Raw genomic sequence first — 19,830 nt, 5'->3', positions numbered from 1 at the left:
GCAGAAGTAAAGTCAAATGTTTGGTTTCACCTGAGCTGAACTATTTCTCCTCAGTTGTCATCCCATGTTTAGATCACATTCTGCTGTTAAGCACAGGTGCTTGCATTGGCTGTCAGTGCTAATTACAGTAAATTTGCACATCACAAAGGCTCTGCAATTACGCCCCTGGGTTCTGCTGTTATTGCACATTCCCTGCATGATGTTGCACATTTTTGTGATGCAGACTAACAGCATGCTGTTATGATTGAGTATCACGCTTTGCACTCATGTGGGCCGTCTAAACCAAATTTTAGCATGTAAATTAATTTTTATTTGTTTCATTTTGCTTCTGAAATTACAGAATATTAATTCTGTAAAAACAGAATGATATTCCTACTGGGTTCTTTCAAAATGTGCATCAAAGACAGAATTATCTAAGCTGAAGTATGAAATATTTACACACCCACTTGAGGAATCACAAAGGGAATTGTAATCCACAAACTCTGGGGGTCTCCCACAGCTGGGGGCCCTGTGTAGCCACAGCTCTATTCATCTAACCACAACACAATCACGTGTGCTGTGTGTGTGTGTGTATCAAGTCCATGCTGTGTCTGTCTGTCTTCTTTAATTGAATGTGAATCCATGTAGCACTTGTATCATGTCTCCAGCTTTGAAGCAGTTGTGTTAATGAAATACAGATACATTTTTGATCCTGGTTTTCTCTATGTTTGAGTTAAACAATCTCAATTAAAGCTCCATTCTTAGCTTTTGCAGCTTTGCTTTCGAACATTTGTGCATTTGCTTTCAATTTGCAACATTTACTATGTACATTTAAAACCGGTTCACCGAGATGAGGGAAATGCAAATACTGAACTTTTGCCCTTGCAGGATTACAGCCCTTGCTTTTATATGCACTGTACTGCCCCTACGTGGCGGATGGGAGTCCAGCCGAGGAGACAAAGAAACTTGGATTGCAGAGAGCAGCTCTTGAGGGCAAAAGCAGAAAAATCATTTGAGCTTGTCTCCACATAGAGTAGAGACACAGACAAGCACAAGGGACAATCAGAGTCCCTCAGTCTGTTTCCAGTTATGTGTAATAGCTGCATGGTTTCACAAATAGATTAAAAGGAAATATTATGTGCATTTTTTGTACAATTTTCTAAATGATTTGTGTTTTTTCGATGCATAAGTGAACATATGTTTCACAGGAATATCCTTCAGGCAGATGCAGCTTATCCTTAGTTTGTCCTTATGATGTCATGATCAATCCTCTTGATGAATGGACATGACCTCATCAGCAGTTGATTCATACTTTGAGCATGGATTGATTTTTAATAAAGAGCTACACACAAGGAGTTTGATCATCTGGACATGACAGTTACAACAATAGACCAATAGACCCTGAGTACATAGGCTATCATATACACACAGCCTACTCACTGTAGAAGCTGTTTAGATTTTCAGTCTTTACTTAAATTATATCAATATATTCATGCTGAATAATAATAGTAGTTATAGCTTAAAATAAATTAAAATGTAGTTAAAACGCTGACACTACAAATTGACTGTGTAAGCAAGTCGTGTGTAAAAGCGTATTGGACAGTCAGCCAATCAAAACCCCGCTGACACTGTCAGCCCAGGGGCATCATGGGAGTTGTGGTTCCTACCACTCCTCCGGTCCGCTGACCGCCATTGTACTCGCTGCTTCGGGGGACTACAGGGCTCCGGGTCGCGGACAGAGGCGGCTCGCGTTGACAGCAGTTGGTTGGTACTCAGAGAAGTAACAGCGGCGGCACAAACATCGTCCGGTGGTTTCTTTTTTTTTTAACGGTTTAACGCTTTTCAAAAGCTAACATTTTCGAATATGCAGGCTGAGTCGGGAATAGTTCCGGACTTCGAGGTCGGAGAGGATTTTCCAGAGGAACCTAAAACGTACTACGAATTGAGGAGTCAGCCTTTGAAAAGCAGGTCAGTTGTTTGGCCGTGGACAGTTATTTCCCACGCTGCAGCGGTTTTGGGGTTGAGGTGATAATTGCAGACTTTCTCAGGTCTGAGTCAGTGTGTGTCTCTCCCCGGTGGTCCTGCTGGGGCTGGACCGGTGCAGGACTCAGGAGGAGTCCCGGGTTCCAGCTGTCTTATTCCCTATGCTTCTCCTGCAGGCATGAAGTTATGCAACTCTTGGGTGTTGTCTTGTCAACATCAACTTCAAATATTAGCTTGCAGGGCAGCAGACAGGTCAGAGGATATGGAGAATATGGAGATGCTGCAGGTCTTGCTTGGGTTTATGGCTGCTACTCTTAAAACGCATACAGGCTTGCTGTTTAATTGATTCCCTGAAAAGGTCCATTGAGATTTACAGGAGAAATGTTACTGCAAGACATCTTTCTGTGGGAAAATGGATCAACAATAACAGCTGTGATTTTTCAAATGATAATATTTTAATAATATCATTTGGGATTTGTCAAAGGATAATATTTTAGTATCATTTGGGATTTTTCAAATAATAATATTTTAGTTGTTAAACAATATGTATTTTTTATTTAAGAAACTGTTGACATAAGTCAAATGATTAGCAATCAGCTTTACAGTTGTCAGTGTGGAGTCAGGCTATCAAATTACTATTATATTGTCAGTTGGCATACTTATAGGAGGAAGAAGTTAAAAACAAACAGACAAAAAAACTGCTGCCTTAAGAAACACAACCACTCACTGACCAATTTCCATCTTGGGCATAGTTAGGCCTGTCCAAACAGTGTACACTTTGCTGAGTCAGGTCTGAGTGGTCTGTTTTCACCTTTCACCCCTTTTTCTGGAAGTACTGCAAGGTGAACACAGTGTCTTATGTGTATGTGTGTCTATTGGAACTTGCAGCATACGCCAGGTGTACCTAATAAAGTGGCTGGTGAGTGTATTTATTTAAGGTTTCATTTGATACTTTGTTTTATTAGGAATTAGATGCAAAAGAAAATCCATATAAGTCCCCAACAGGGCTGTGAAATATGCAGGGGAGGCTTGGAAGGTGATAAAAACAGCTGGCCTGGTTCTGTCCGCCCACCAGCACATCACAAATTAACATACTGCTTCTTTCATCTCAGCAAACACACCCTAAGAATGCTAAACTGCCCCTTTTAAAGGAAAGATAGACTAAAAAGACCGACATCTTGACTGTCAGTGATCTCTTTAATCATAGCTCTTAAAGGCTGTGATACATTTAGACTCTGTTATGAAATCTGTGTTAAATATAGATAAATATTATTAAGTCTTGATGCAATAATATGACTCCTCTCTGGGCGGTTTCAATACATGACTAAACGAATGTTTCGATACATCTGGGGAACTGCAAAGATGATAACGATGACGACTAATGTATGTACAGTATGTACAGAATGGTGTCAGATTTTCTGTGTCTTGTGTCAACACCTTTCTGTTTAGAGGCGGCAAGCCTCGCCTCAGCGTCACGGCTAGACGTGCAGAGGACAGTGCGCTACTGTCTTCAGACAAGGCAGGTTTTTGCTGATACCTATCACCCTTTGCTTCTCGGTGGTTTGTTTCAGATTCATTGTCACTTCTCTCAAATCCAACCAAAAAAAACAATTTAGAGAAAAGTACCATCATCTTGGACAGTCCTAACCTCTAACCCAGTTCTGCATTTTTGGGAAACTAATGTCTTCAATTTCTTCATTAGTGAAATGTAATTACGCTGTTACACATACATTGGCCGAGTTTGAGCCGTGTTGTTTTGCTGCAGGACTGTAGCCGTGGAGAAGCTCGGTCTAGCAGAAGCAGCAGCACACAACTGTTTCACTTAACATACTTCAGATTATAGTAAGTATGTAACAGTTATTGATAGAGCACCTTTCACAGACGCCAGTCACAAAGTGCTTTACAATAAAAACATAATAATCAAAACATGATAGGGATAGATAAAAACGAGGATTAAAAAAAAAAAGAATAATATGTGAAGTTGTGTACATTTTATATTTTATAAAGGTGCCCCACTTCCTCTTCCCATCACATGGGGATGACCAAGCATAATAATAGTCACAATGACTGTGTTGTTGTGAGACATTATTCTGCTTCATGGATGCAATTAGTCTCATTGATTATTGGCTTGCCTGATGTCTTGTAAAAGCTGCTTCAGCTCTTTCTAAATTAGTAATCTGGATAGGACAAAATGTCATATTAGTTTCTGCAGATCTGTTTGTTTTCTGGCTGTCTCCAAATCAGTTGCCAGAGAGCAGACTGCTGCAGATGATGTCCCAGACTTTTAGTGCCTATATATAGATGTGAGACAGACACTGAACGAGTCTTCTATGCAGTGTAAATAAGCTGCATAAATTTAGCAGTGGAAGTGATACATCTGAAACTGTCAGTTGGGCTATTTTTTGGCACCCTTAATCATACTGACATTTTGAGAAGTTTAGCTTATACTTTCTAGTGACTGCTGTGATTCAATGAAACATGAATATTATAACACAATTCTGATCTAAAGTTATATGAATGACTTAAGTGTTGCACACTTTAATCTTGAGCCTGAAAGACACTAGGCCAAAACAAATCAGAGGCACTTTAAGAGCGCTTCATACACCAAGACTAATGTCTTACGGTGCATTTTTAAAGACGGTGCTGTTGATCCTAACCAAAATTAATTTGGGGTTTCCTTTGCTTTTTCTCCACCTCTTCACCAAGTTTCTGGAAAGTCAGCTAAATTCCTTGCAAACATTTCACTACACAGACCATAGAGCATGTATCAGATATATTTCCTCTTATGTGATGTAATGTGATGCATTTAGGCACCACTGGAAAGCTATTTGTTACTTAAGTTTCCCTGGAGTAAAAATAAAGGAGTGAATAGTCTTGACCAGGTACAGTAGGACTGGATGGATTCCATGGGTTTTTCTGAATTTATTTCAGAATTGAATGCAATATCATTTCCATCGTTAGCTTATCTCACTTGCTTTTTTGTCTTGATTTGCTTCACCAAACATATACTGTATGCTACTCCTTTTCTATATCTTTTCAGGTTTGACCCTTTTAAAAAAGAGATCTAATGTCTGTTTGTCACAGTTTCAGGGCAGTCAGTTGTCTGCATGAGCAAAGTTTGAGTAGTATGTGTTCATTTTAGAGAGATATAAATAACCTTGGTTACCCTTACGGACAATGCCATCATCTATCACTCGTGACTGACAGGCATCAGCAAGAATTGTGTGTGTGTGTGTGTATTAGTACTCCCTCTCCAATGACCTTTATGTATTTAAAGGACACATAATAGGCTATTTCCTCAAAAGTGACATCATTTCTTGATGTCTTATTGAAATGTTTAGTTAAAACACCACAGAGAGATGCAGTACAAAAGCTCCCCTTTCAACCGTATCTTTACAGCTGTTCTCATCTTTGCAGCTGCTTTAAGGGGGTGGAGACAGAATCTCAATTCCACGTCAACCCCCACTGTGTTTAGTGTTTCTTATTTGAAATTGAATGTTGCACTAACTATTTCAGAGAAATAGCAAATTGATTGTGATGTGAGGTGGGTGAAATTCAAGTTGGGGAAGCTGGATAATCGTACTCCGAGCTGGGTTTGAGATGTCACGGTATCTTAGGAGTCTGCACAGCTCCTTTAATGACATATATTATGAGAATGAGGCAGTGCAGATAATATAATAAGTTAATTATGTTGGAAATTTTGAGTTGGCAGTTGCTTCAAATATATGATCTCGTACGCAGTTTTTGGGGGGGATATGTTTGCTTTGATATAAAGCAGCGTTTTTCAAACCAGGTTCTCAGGTAGGGATGGGAATTGATAAGATTTTACTATTCTAATTCCATTTTCAGTTCTGCTTAACGATTCAGTTCTTTATCGATTCCCTTATCGATTCTCATTTGGAAAAAAGGGTTAGGATTGGATGCTGTGTGCGCAAATGTTTTAGCATGTTGGTAGTATTTCCTCCCTTTGACGAAATGCCCTGTTGTCATCTTTTTTACTGAAATGTAACAAGGCTTCTGAGCATTTGTATCGCTTGGGTGCCATGTTTACTATTGATTGCTGGTTTACGCACGTAAGCTACACAATGTGCGTGATAACAGAATTGTTTGCAAGATGTGCAAACGATTACAAGGAAATAAAACACTGGGAACCGGTTCTGGATTCCCATCCTTATCCTGAAGTCCCAACTGCCATGTACATCTTACGTGTTTCTCGGCTTGAACACACCTTATTCAAAATAGTGTGTCATTAACTTCTTTAAACCATGAAGACTAGCTGATGGTGATCCACTCAAGCACATTTTGATCAGAGAAACATCTAAAACACGGGGCAGGGGGTCCTGAGGACCTGGGCTGAAGGACACTGATATAAACTCCTTACACTTTTTAACATTTCTTATATAAAGAGACAAATATGTTACAATTTTCTAACTTAAAAATGTCTGTAGATTATTCGGGGAGAAGCAATAATGATATTGATTATTCTATTTTACATAATATTAGTAGTCCAAGAAAAGCAATGAACCTCTTGTGCTGTTAATGTGAAGTGTTGAGTCTGCTTTTGGTGGTATTGACTAAATACACGAAGACGACGTTCAGATCAGCGCAAAAGACATGCGGTTCTTTCTCTGCCCTAATCGTGTTTTAAAATATCAGTAGTTATTTACCTCCCACCTGGACAATAACGACTTAACAATAGTTACAAACTAACATAAAACACATTACTTTCTAGAATTCCACCACACCAGTGACAACTTGATGCAGTCATGTTTTTTGTTGGGGGGCTTGCTTTTTCTTCCCTTGATCAACATGGGAAATCTGATATTGCTGGCAAAAATAATAATAGTAAAAATAGAGATATTTAAAACAATAAATTGGGTTTCACTGAGACTTGGCTCCCATGTCATTTTCTGGAGTCCAGCCGGATGGAGGCTGCACGTAGAGCAGCAACAGTAAAGGAGTGAGTGTGTGTTGCTGTGAAGTAGTGTTGCCACATTCGGGATTTTGTCTGTGTTGTCTGTGAGTTTCCATCCATGTTGTCTACTCAGACAGCTCCCTGCATGTGGTAGCAACAGCTTAGTGGTTGCCAAGCTACAAACAACACCCGCACTGTATTCATGAGGATCCTAGGAGGTGTCCACACACCTTTCTCTCGGCCACACCTGCATCATTGCTACAGTTTATCATATTATTTAGATTTGTTTAATTTATTCCTCCATTATCTATACCTGCTTATTCCAATCCATGGTCACGGGTGTCTGCTGAAGCTTATCCCAGCTGTCTTTGGGCAAAAGGCAGGGTAATATTCAAAGTTATACCCAGGAGAGGTTGCCAGTCCATCGCAGGGCTACATGTAGGCTAACAGCCAATGTGTCCTCACATGCAATACAGAATCACCCGTTAATCCAGTGGTTCCCAAACTTTTTGCGGTGGGCCCCCCTTCGGTTTATAAGATGCTCCTCCTGTTTTTTGGTTTTGTTCATTTTTTTTTGGCTTTTCCCCCTTTACTGTCAGATGGATAGCTTCTCTTCATTTTGATAAACCCGCCCTCATCACGGTTGTTTACGTAAGTCGCAGCGAGTTCGAGCGTTAGAGGCTGGGCTCTACCTTTAGGGAGTTCTCCGCCGCTCGACCACTGTCATTGCAAATTCTCCTTTGAATCGCAAATCGTTACGATTCAGCGTTGGTCAGCCCTGGGAAGCCCCTTTCTGGCTTGGGGCCCGAAGCATCTGCCCGGTAGGCAAGTTGGCAAGCGGCGCCTCTGATCATGCTAGCAGTGTTCAAGCATTCATTATTTCATTCATTCATACCGCCCCCCCACACACTTTGGGAGCCACTGCATTAGTCTCACATGCATGTTTTTGGACTGTGGGATGAAGCCAGAGTACCTGGAGAAAACTCACACAAGCAGGGGGAGAACTCAAAATTACAAAGTTAAGCTCATTTTTATCTTACTTTACTAAGTTAATTTCCTTTCTAAAAAGAGAAATGCGGGTTGGGATCAAGCTTCAGCACACATGAAGCTACGGTTTACTGTCACCCTTAAAGCTTCCACAGTTACAGTATCTTGCAGAATGGTGTGTATCAAAAGAGTGCATGTAATCAATTTTCAGGATTTCTGATCGTAAAGTGGAAGCGGTCTGCCAGAGACAGAAAACAGAGTCAGAGGTGGAGGGTTTGAAAGTTGATGTCTGGAGCAGCATGTTCCCCTGGGAAGTCCCAGAGATGCCTGTGAGGCAAAACGGTTTCGCCCGTGATTTAATAAAGACTGGAGGGGTTAAATGACACAGACAGGTGTTGGAGCCAAAGTAAAATACTGTCTGAACAGCATGTTCTGCAGACTCAGCCTCCGCAGTCTGAACCTTCTCCAAGGCTCTTTAAACCACATGACATGCCTTCTCTGCAATACTCTGCAATATTTGGAGTTTTTGTTTGTTTGTTTTACATATATAATTCTATTTAAACTGACTTGTAATCTTTGTCTTCCTCTCATGGTGATCAATGGGAACTGCAACACTGAAAGATAAGCAGTTTCTTGCAAAGGCGGTCATATTGTCAGATATGTCTTTGAGTACGAGATTACATTTTAATTATGTTAGAGCACCAACTGCAAATGATTTCCATCATCATTTTATTTGAAGAATATTTTTATGAATTATTCCATTAAATGAAAATGTTGGTGTCAAAATTATACTAAAAGTTGTTTTTGCAAAAAATGGGCAAATGAACACAGTCAAGGACCTTGGACCAATGGGATTTTGGCATTTTTCTTTGAGTTTATTTAATTTCTACATTCATGCTAAATGCATACGTGTACATTTCTGTGGAAAGTCGCTACCAGTGCAGCTGTGGAGCTTAAAAATGAAGACATGCATCCGAAAACTTCTATGAGACGCGTGAATATTTTTACTGAAAGCCGGGAGGCAGATTTGCTTGCTTTTATAGTTGTTGTGTGTAGAAATGTGGACTGATCAGTTTTTCAGCTAGAAATCATTACCATGATCCTTTTACAATTCTGGAATGTGCTGAACATCTGTTAAAAATCACCTTCACGTAAAACCAAGGACGATTGATTCCCGAGAATTACAGGAAAAGCCTCCGTTATGTTAGTACGGCATCTTTACTTGGATGAACTTGGCTTAATGTTCTCGTTCGGCCTCTTGTTGGAAGGTATACAAGCTTTTCCTCTTGAATACCTTTGGACAGGCTTCGCTCTACTTCTTAACATGCCTAGGGACGAGAGGGAGCAAGAGCCAAAATGGACCAATCAGCTGAAAATAAATGAGATGAATTAAGAAGGCCATAGAAGGAAAATTACAGGAACAAGATGTGGCAAGTTGAAGATATTACAACCGTTTTTGGCTTCCTGGAAATAGCGTGTAAAGAACTTGATTATCTCTGCTACAATCGCTTACCTTGTTCTGTGAACCCATTTTCTTAGCAAATGGATTTACACTGTTAGGTATACAAACACATTTTCAGTTTCATGTGTTATGCCTTTTAACCTTTTCACTTGATGCACCTGCAAACTCGTTTTGAATGGTGGCAGCTCTGCATGACGGTCAAGCCAAATCAGCAGCACCTTTTATACTTTTATTTAAGTGTCATGCCATATGTTGGTATTGCCTCTGAAATAAGCAAAATATTCTCTAAAAATAAATGAAAATACCAAATTTTGATGGCAGGTTATGTTGCTCCAAAATCTGTAAGAATTGTACGTATCATTTTACTTCCACAGATGTCCGTGGGTGCTGAGTTGAGCGGTGCCAATAAGAAGGTGGACCGTTCATCTCCAAAAACACTTCTTTTACTTGAGAAAATGGTATCTATGATTTGCAAAAAAGAATCTCCCTGTTACTTGGCTTTATTTTTGAATTACGTACCTTTTTGGGTGTTATATATTTTAAACACAACACCACATTTCAGACCCAGTTCCAGTAATACCCAAAGTTGGTTTTAAAGGTGTTGCAGATCTTTGTTCTTAAAGTAAATATTATTTAGTTATTTATTGATCGGTTGACTGTTGACAGAAAGGATCCTGAAAGTTGTTCAAGGAGGAGTTTCTGTTTTATCTTTTTCGTTTATGTGTTTTACTTGGATACAGTTGTCGCTACAGTTGTTTTATTCTCACTAATAATGTTGTTGTTGTTAGAGAAACAACCTGCTGTTTCCTATTCTTACATGCATGTGACTTGATGCCAACTGTTGCAAACCTATATGATTCAATTAGAGTCAATAAAGTCAATATTTTAATTTAAACTCGACTCGAAAGACATTTCAAAACATTACAACAACTTCTAATTTCATGTATTCAAGTCTGCTGTATCCAAAACAATTTAAATTAAGGACAAGTAATGTGCAATTGTAGTTTATATTCTATATTAAAAAATTAAGGAGATGTATAAATAAGATAAAAAAGTTTGAAAAGGTTAACAAATGGTCTTGCATAAATAGAATGAGTAGTTTCTTGATGTATGTTCCCTCTGTACCTTTTGTGTTTGGCGGCTCTTCACCCTGGTGTCGCTGGAGCTGGTCCCAGGGGTCCGGGCTTGTTGACGAGGAAGCACCTCACCTTCTTGGTTGGATGTTGTTCTTCTCAAAGAAGTACTTTGCTCTGTCACAGACTCATTGGTGGCTAACAGGGTGGACCCCGGTGTTGTGGACACAGACCCCCCCCTGCAGAGTGAGTGACCACCTCATCAAAGGTCGCCTGGTCACAGGTCGGCTGGGCGGGGTGATGGAGGAGAGTAGGAATGGATTATGATCTGCTTTGAGTTGGATGCACATCTCACATTTGTAGTGAATAAATCCAGCATGTTTTTTCTTTGTTTTGGAAGTTAAACTGTTGAAAAGTCAGAGATTGGCATGAGTGACATTTCTACAGATCTCCGTTGTGTTAGATTCTCCCTGCTGTGCACATACTTTATATCCGTAGTTTGTTCTGAACTCCGTGTGGTTTTTCTTTGTTTACATATTTGCTATATGTCGACCGACAGGTTTTCCTACTGCTGCTGGTGATCATCAGCAAACTAATGAATCTGTCTGCATCCACAGGGATAAAATCCACCTAGATTACCGTCCCAGGAGGTTTTCAGCAACTCCTATGTAGTTGTAGGACAGTTGCTCAGCACGTGTCCACACATGGGTCTGAGTGAAACAGTATCTCAGTGCTTTTACTCAGTGGGCTGATGGGCAGCGTGTTTTGCAGCGGGCCCTCGGCCCTCTCCTTTCCTCCGCTCTGCTGCTGCTCTAGATGGGGCTGGTCATCTGCCTTGGGCTCTGCGAGGCGATTGGAGATTCCAGGCCGGGCCCTGGAGCCTCCCCCCTCTGACACAGTTTCAGCGCTGCACCACCAGCATGACTTTCACTGCTCTCCAAGGGCGGGTGGTGCACCTTCAGGAAAAAACAAACAAACATGGAGTCCGTAGGAGTGCAAGTGTACAGACCCTGTTCTTTTGACTGTCTGTGAGTACGGCACCTCAGCATCTGTGACATTGTTGCCATGCACTAAGGCGCGATTTTGGAATCGATATATGTTTTTTCAACACTTCATGTCCACATGAAGGACAGCATGTGGGACATCGGTGCATTCAAAGCTTTAGAAGACTTCTCCATGTTTGCCTTTTGTGTTTAAAGTCAGAATAACAGTTGACTGCTGTTGATTCTTATTAATGTAACATTTTTAACACCTGTAATGAGAGGATACTTTAAAACTGTGCATGCATGTTTTATATTATTAAAGATTTGAAGTTACAAGTAAGTGAACTAACTGCTTGAAATGCTATACGTCTTTAAGTGAGGTGGTATTGTTTTATTTCCATTTTTTTTTAAGAAGTTTGCAAAGCAGGAGGCATCTGTAGTTACGAACACCATCTTTTTAAAGCGTCTTTTCCTTCGAGAATATCAGTGTTTTTGACTCTGACCAGACCTTTGTGGCGGGATGCAGTGCTACTTAATGTTCTTGTTGAGTTGCTGGGCGTCATTAATTCCTGCATCAAAGACTCGGCTCTGTCTGTTCTACTCACGGTGGATATGATGGAACGGCGTAGTGAGCACAATCAGACGAATCATGAGTTGTGGTGGGTGGGGCTCTTTTAGACTGTACCACCATTGTTTTTCCCCCTTTTTTTCTCTTTTTTTTTCTTTGAGATACACACAAACATGAGAGTAGGTGTGTGCACACACAAGAGGGAAAAGGTTCAAAAAAGGACAAAGGAGCTTTTTATGTAATTCAGACATCCGTCAACCAAAAAAGACAAATAAATATAGAAATACAAATCATAAACCTTTGCACTGTAGCTTTGTAGAGATTTCAGTTCCTTCTTGTTTTTAAACACTATAATTACTATGAATGGTTTAAAAATGGTTAATAAAACCACTGTTTCTCATCTGTTGTTAGATCTCAGCTGATAAACTCACATTTGTGACATGTATGACTTTTGCCAAAATCATTAAGCATAATTAAACCGTTTCACATGTTTAATTTTTATGTAATAATTTTATTTATTACAACAATTCTCTTAAATATTTATTGGACATTTGTCCCCCCCTAGAAGATATTTTCTTGACATAGATATATTGTTATTGCTGTAAAAATAGGCAAGCAAAGCAATCACCTATTTATAACAGAACAATGAGAGCTATTTTTAATTGACATTTAAACTCTCAGACCACTTTATTAGGTGTCCTTTTATAATGTGCCCAGTGGATGTGTATATATAAGCGATATTGTATGCTAAAAGTATGTTTTATGTCCTGGAGAGGCAGTGTCCCCATTACCTCTGATGTCCAGAAGAGGGCGCTAATCAATTAATCAATTTCCTATCTATAAAGGGCCATCTGAAGCATACATCATATAACGGTTGGAAAAAAAAATTTAAGGATTTATATAACAAAAGAAAATGAAGCCAACTCATAATTATGATTTATCTAAAAATGCAAAACACAAATGTTTGCCTGCTAACAGTTGGTAAAGACGTCAGTGTGCGCCTGCTCATCCATCATCTGGCTCTCCTGAATGAAGAATAGATGTTTATTATGATTTCTTGATACCATATATACATCAGTTGTGTGTGTGTGTGTTTATGTAGAATATAATTACATACAACAAAGATATAAACCACAGAATATTCGATCCATGGCGTTACCAGTGGTCCATATTTTCACAGAATGCTTGTTTACCAAATTATTTAAGGATCCTTTTGTCTACTAATATTATTTTCAACATTTATATCAGTTGAAATAAAAGTAAATATATTCATTATTTCTTGAAACTAAAAGATATATTATTGGATTGTCAAAATTGTTGCTGAAGGGTGAGATATACAATTTTGAATCCTTTTTAAAAACATTTTTTATAGCAGTTGTTATCCAAAGTAGAAACTTTTTGCACACCGGTTATGCAGAAAGGTGCGTCGGAGGAGGAAAGCTGCAGACAATTTTAAAAAGAAAACTCCCGCACACGTTCTTCTCACCAGACTACTGTTTTATTGGGCCAACGTTTTATAACAGTTGTTAACCAGAACATTTTCAGGCGATTGTGAGCTTAAAGCACAGACTGCTTTATTTTGAAGGTGTTCGTATTGTTATCGGAGGAAGTTTACTGTTGTTTCTGCTGTCTGCAGATGTCATGTTAGTGCATCTTTCTGCCTTTAGTTCTGATTTCAGTAAGTGAAATCAGCTTGATGAAGCTCGTCCCTGTTTTAGATGATTATATTACTTATATCACGTTTTTATTTTGCAGTATGTTCATGAACATCTGTGCAGTAAAGTGATTTCTACGATGTTGTTTTTGACTGAATCTGAGAAGACTTTACATGACTCAATTCAGAATTGTTGTGTTGCTTTTTTTTGCCTTTCACATTATCAATAAACACTTGAGACTTAGTGCTACGGGACGTCTGTGTCCTCACGCTGAACCATCTGCTAGTCCAAGTCCTATACAAGCTTTGTTCTCCTGTGGTTCTCGTACAAGTTGATCTTAATTTATGATGAAAGCATGAAACATGTTTTTGGCAAAGATGCGCTCTTGTGATGTGCTCTCGGTAATGATAAAGGTTTTCTTCTTTTACCAAGGAAAAGTGCCTGCAATAATCCAACACTGTCAACTTTCAAGACAGGGCCGGAGTTCAAACCACACATCTCACCGGTGCATTAGTTTTTTTTTCACAGATTTTACTAAGATGTTGTTTTAGCTGCTCTTGCTGTTCCTGTCAGATTTGTTCTGTTTTCAGCCTAAAGATGAAATGCTTCGCTTGCACTGAGAGCTCCTTTGACTGCTTGCTGTGGATTCACAGCTTTCAAATATAAATATCACACTTCAAACTCGAGACCTTACACCGCATTAATTGATGAAGAAATTGTGAAGGGACAGGAAGCATGGTGTAAGAGAGAAGAGGCTTGTTTCAAATCTTGGCCAGGGCCTTCATCTGTGGAGTTTGCATGTTCTTCCTGTGGCTACACGGGCTCTTTCTGGGGGCTCCTTTTTTCACCCAACATTTCTAAAACATGCATGCTGTCCTCACTGGTCATCCTAAAGTTTCCTTAGGAGTACACATGTTTTTTTAATTTCATTTATCACTGTTCAGCCTGACGAGGGTTATCGCTAACTCATGCAACGTATGCTGGGAGAGGCACCGGCCTCTTAAGGCTTGAATCAAAGCAAATGTATTTCCTTGTCTTGGTTATGAAGATATTTTAAAATCAAAACAAGAACAAAACAAACAATCCAATTCTTGATTGTAGATTTGAGAATTACCATGAACTGGATGACCAGATAACTGCACTAGTGTGTTGAAGTGGTTTGATGGATGGATGGATGGATGGATGGATGGATGGATGGATGGATGGACGGATGGATGGACGGATGGATGGATGGATGGATGGATAGATGGATGGATGGATGGATGGATGGACGGACCACAGCTGTCAATGAAACAGGTTTCGTCAATTTTCCAGTAACGTTTGATACCTGAACATTAGGTTCTGCGTATCAAAGTCTTTTTTAATCGAGCCTTCCTCCAATTTAAGCATTAAAACCCTTAGATTAAAACTGAGCATCCGCACTTTAAATCCATACTTATTTTGTTACTGATCCATTAATGTGTTTTGAAAGACAGTTGAAATAACATAAGTCAGCAGTGGAGTGGAGATGATTCGAAACCCCCCTGCAACCCCGAAAAGGTTAAAACAGGTAGATATAAATATATAAGGTGTATATATAAATGATCTAAATATTTAAAGTACCTAACTCATCTTTAATTATTTATTATTATTTTAATTATTTATCACGTTTTTTTTTAAAGTTAAGCAGTTGTGTCCGTTGGTTCAAATATCCCAAATATTCCTTGGAAAAAAAGGGAAAGAAGAGGAAGTGAAGGGCTTTGAAATGTCTCACGATTCCAACATTGAAACAGTGAAGCAGATTGAAAAAAAAGAAAGAAAATGTAAAAGCCTTCAGCTCTGGCAGTGCAAACGAGGAGTGTTAATATTAGACCAGCGACTTTTGTTTGAAATTTCTTAGATGAAAGGAAACACAATCCGCCAAAGTCATACAGACAGAGGAATTATGTGTATGAACCTGATTCCACGTCCTGGGTTAAGTACAAAGGAACCCTCAGTTTAAAAAAAAAAAGGAAAAGAAAGAAGAAGTCTGTCAAACTGAGGGAGTCAAATGTGATTTTCACAGAGCGAGCACAAAATCCCTTCCTCTGCAAATACAACTTGATTGTTTTACTTGAAACATACTGATCATCAACATGGTGCCGTCAGACATCTGACGAAGGCTGCAGTCCGTGCGGTATCAGACCGTGAAGCTACACGCGGTGTTTGGGCGAGAATCATGGTATGCGGAGGGCTCACCACCAGTGAATATGCAGCAGACTGAGGCTGTGTTTGACTGCACTGGCTAATTAGTGCGATTACTGCACAGCTGGATTGGCCAGACGTTTTTCTGGGATTTATCAAAAGGCTCACTCACTCGATGAAGGCTTCTACCCGACAACTTCTGCTTCAGCAGAGTCTCTCTATTTTAGGACTGCAGGACTCTGTCTGGGGTGTAGTCGTCTAAATTTAAGAGAGTGGGAAAACTGAAGCAGCCTTTTGTTAAGAGTTCCTCTTTCTGTAATGTTGAAATCTGCAACTGTTAAAGGCTCCTCACGTAGTCCTACCGGGTGCATTGATAAAGAAGGGACTTGGCTTATTGAAATGAACTTGTTTCATCTGTAAAACTAAAGGTTAAGGTGAAAAATAATCGTTGCAATTTCCGCTCCTTCCTCTCATAACATGACAGATGTTATGAAACTGATCAACCAGTCAGTCAGTCCATTAATTGTTGCAGCGCTAAAAATAAGACTCTTCTTTTGATCTCTGCCCTTTCAGTCATCCTTCCTGCCATCTTTCGTTCATCGTGTTTTCATCAGCCTTCCCTCCATCCTCTCCTGTCTTTCCTGCTCTCTTTCTTGCCTGACCTCGCCTTCCCCGCTTGACCTCTATCTCCGTCCTCATCCTTTCTCTTCCCTTCACCTTTCAAACCGTCCTTTTTGATTTTGTCTCGTTCCCTCTCTGATCATTCATCTGCCATCTCTCTCCCCCTCTCCAACCTCCCTCCGCAGCAGCAGCCCGCCGGACCAGCGCAGCTCCTCCAAGCCCCCGCTGAGCTCCTCGGCCATGACATCACGCATCCTGCTCCGGCAACAGCTGATGCGGGAGCAGCTCCAGGAGCAGGAGCGGCGGGAGCAGCAGAGGCAGCAGTCCTCTCAGTACCCACAAACCACAGCTGCCCAGACCCCCGCCATCAATGTCAGTGTCCCCGCCAGTTTACCACCTGCTGCACAGGTGCCAATGGAGGTGCTTAAGGTAAGCAGCTGCGGTGCAGGTAGCTGAACGCAGGGAAGAAGAGGGACGGGCAGCAAGTTTAATTATCAGGCTGTTTCTGTACAAAGTTTCCATCTCTGGAAGTTGTATGCGTCACTGCTGCAGTCTGAGTGGTCCAGCCGTATTTATAGATTTTGATGAGTCGTTTGTAGACAGCCAGGCAATCGTAGTTTTACTATGATTCTGTGTAAGAAGAAAAAAAAAAAAAAAAAAAAAAAGAGGAAAAAAATGTGGGGGTGAGTGAGGTGTGTTAAAATGCGTATATGGGGATTATCTTTCCTCAGAGAATTCCTCTTTAATGCATGCTGTGCTTCCAGCCATTTGGATTTAGCCATCTTTAATCCTATTTGCTCAGCTACATTCACATCTTTTCATAGCTTTGATTCCCTGGCAGTCTGAGGGACAGGAGACTGTTAAGATTTTCTGTACAACTCAAGAACGTTGTGTTTGACGGTAGATTTCCAGAAGACATTTTGGTAAGTTTTCCTTTTTGTCTCCTGTGTGCGTTTTCTTAGGAAGGATGGACTAAAGTGTCAGCGGGAATGTGTTGTGTAAATGTGAGTGTGCTCATCTGGGACTGAGGTTTTCTTCTGCTGTTGCTGCTTTTCATCATATCCAATGATTTTTTTTTTTTCTTTCTACATTTTCTTTTTGTGGTGACTTGCCTGTGACAAAGCTACCGTGTTGAGTGGCGATTTGAAAGGTTTTGCACATGAGCTTAAAAAGATTTAGTGGTTTTCCTGACAAAATACTGCACAGTTTTCTGTTCATACGTTCTGATTTTTACCTCGTTTTGAAGAAGTTCAGGAGTTTCACTGTGTGTAAAGTTAGCCATGAGTACTATCTGTCTTCATGTATAGTTCTGCGCTACATTAACTTTGGATTATGTATTTTTCCAAAACATCAAGCAAAACCTTTTATTTTGTGCTGTTTTTTGGAGCAACTGTAATCACAGGTGGATCTATAAAAGATAGATGCAACTTGTAGAAATATATGACTGTATTAGTTTGTATTTGATATCAACATTTGAAATAGTAGGCTGTCAAACAGTCAGGCAACATTAAACAAACTTTAATGGTTACCATGGACATCATAGCTGTTGTAGGATCTCACATGTTCTTATTCTCCAACGTGTAAGACAGTCAACTTCTCCTCAGAGGAAGCATGAAAAAAGGCACCTCCCCCCCAATCTCCCTTTGTTTAATTCCTTAATTCCTTGATGGTTGATGGTTATGCTATAATTGACCCAAAGTAGTAAAATGTTGCTGTTTCTGACTCTGGGACGGAGGGAGACGACTGTAGAAGACCACCAAGCTATTTTTTTCCATCTCTGAACCCTGATCAGCACCACCTACCTCCCACTCATTGAGGCCATTCCCCGTGATCCCCTTTTCATAACAAGCACTGTAACAGTTGTAATATTGCTTTGCGAGCCTGTCCTAAGACTGTTTGGAGCCCCTGCGGCAAGCCCCACCTCCCACTTTAAAAAAAACAAAAAAAAACTGCTGTAGATCCTGAGCTGATGTTGAGACTGGAAAAGAGCAACTTTGACTGAACAGTAAATCCAAGTTTCAATTGAGATGCACGCTGTTAAAATGTGAGTTATTGAGAAATCTTTTGAGGAGTTTAATCCATTTGTGGTCAAATTTGGAGAGTTCACCGATTCTCGCTCAGCGCTTTCACCACCCTGGACGTGTGTGGCATCGAGTGCAGCTAGGCACAAATACAGTATATCCTTTGAAAACATTACCCTCCTCATGCAGCATAAACATTACTTACTCTCCCTAATCTGCTGCTCTTTGAGAGGTTTAGGACGCCCCCACCCTGAACCCTCACCCTGTGTACAATACATCAAATTAGAGTAATTTCTCTGCTTTGGCCGGAGCTTACAGGCATTCTTCTTTGACTGAGGTCCTCAAGTGAAAAGGCCATTCCAGCCTGGCTCTGCTGAGCTGGGTTAACCTGCTCCCCTGTCTGTGGATAGATTAGCAGAGTCCACACAAAGCTCAGGGGTACCAGGCAGAGCTGCTGGACCTCAGAAAGTGCAAACATTAAGCTCAGATGAGTTTATCTAAAGACTGATTGGACCCTTAATTAACCAAGTGACCTCCGACCTTGTGGAGAATAAGTATGGGATCAGTTTAGGGATCAAGACAAAGGCGAGCACAGCCTTACCACACACCAAACGCTAATTCAGTGAAGAATGCTTGTAATTAGCCCCCGCTGCCTTAATTCCATGGCATATTTAAGAGAAGAAAAAAAACAAAGCTTTGAAATTTGTGTAACTTCCTAAAAGGGTTAAATAAAGTGATTTCTTGATATTTTTTTTCCCCCTTTTTCTTTTCAAAGGATTTTTGGTGCCTTGAAAGGAACAATGTACTCTTCTACCCTGAACTACCGCTTCCTTTGGATTATACAACTAGCAGCACGTGACCAGAATGAAACAGAAAGTTGAATTTGTATTTGACATTAGATACGACAAGGCCTTTAACAGCTTAGTATTTACTTATTTCCGTTAAAAAACGTGAAATTTGATGCTTAATTCCATCACAATTCCTTTATTAGTCATTTTCTGAGAGATAGCTGTACATTTAAGAGCTTATTAAACGGATCCTCACCACCATCATCTAGTATAACTCATTTTGAACCCAATCAGACACAAGGATTTTAGGACTAGTAATTTTCCATGCTTGTGCATATTGCCAAGACAATAGGTCAGAGAACGAGAAGGCCACAAGCTGCTGAGATGTTGCCACTCGCATTAACATCACAGTTGCTGTCTGCAAGTTCTGCAAAGCACGTTAGCAGCTTAACTGTGAGACAAAGTGGCCTATTCTTCTAGTTTGCGCAGAAAATGGGGGCAGTCTTGTTAATGTATCCTGGTAGGACCATCATGGAATGCCTGTAGCATTCAAGTAAAAAAAATACAAATCAGTGTTTGTCACTGTGCACTTAGCCGGCATCTTCCTCCGGTACAGCTGGACTCATTGTGCT

General features: G+C 40.2%; 1 protein-coding gene across 7 annotated transcripts in view; it reads left to right on the top strand.

The window, feature by feature from the left end:
* The first annotated feature begins 1,750 nt into the window (after nt 1-1,750).
* LOC133456836 (microphthalmia-associated transcription factor-like) overlaps nt 1,751-19,830 on the top strand; it is a 33,350-nt gene continuing 15,270 nt past the window's right edge. For 2 of the 7 annotated variants that reach the window (XM_061735467.1, XM_061735466.1), the window contains exons 1-3: nt 1,751-1,947; nt 16,575-16,818; nt 17,352-17,393. In XM_061735467.1, coding sequence (XP_061591451.1) covers nt 1,844-1,947; nt 16,575-16,818; nt 17,352-17,393 — 390 coding nt within the window. In that variant the 5' untranslated portion in view covers nt 1,751-1,843. Of the gene's footprint in view, nt 1,948-16,574; nt 16,819-17,236; nt 17,313-17,351; nt 17,394-19,830 lie in introns of those variants that run through there. The other 5 variants (XM_061735471.1, XM_061735469.1, XM_061735470.1 and 2 more) reach the window with 3 other exon arrangements.

This window comes from Cololabis saira, chromosome 12, assembly GCF_033807715.1.
Source record: "Cololabis saira isolate AMF1-May2022 chromosome 12, fColSai1.1, whole genome shotgun sequence".
Classification (NCBI taxonomy): Eukaryota; Metazoa; Chordata; class Actinopteri; order Beloniformes; family Belonidae; genus Cololabis; species Cololabis saira.
Note: the sequence above shows the minus strand (reverse complement) of the source record. Positions and strands in the feature narration are given on the sequence as shown.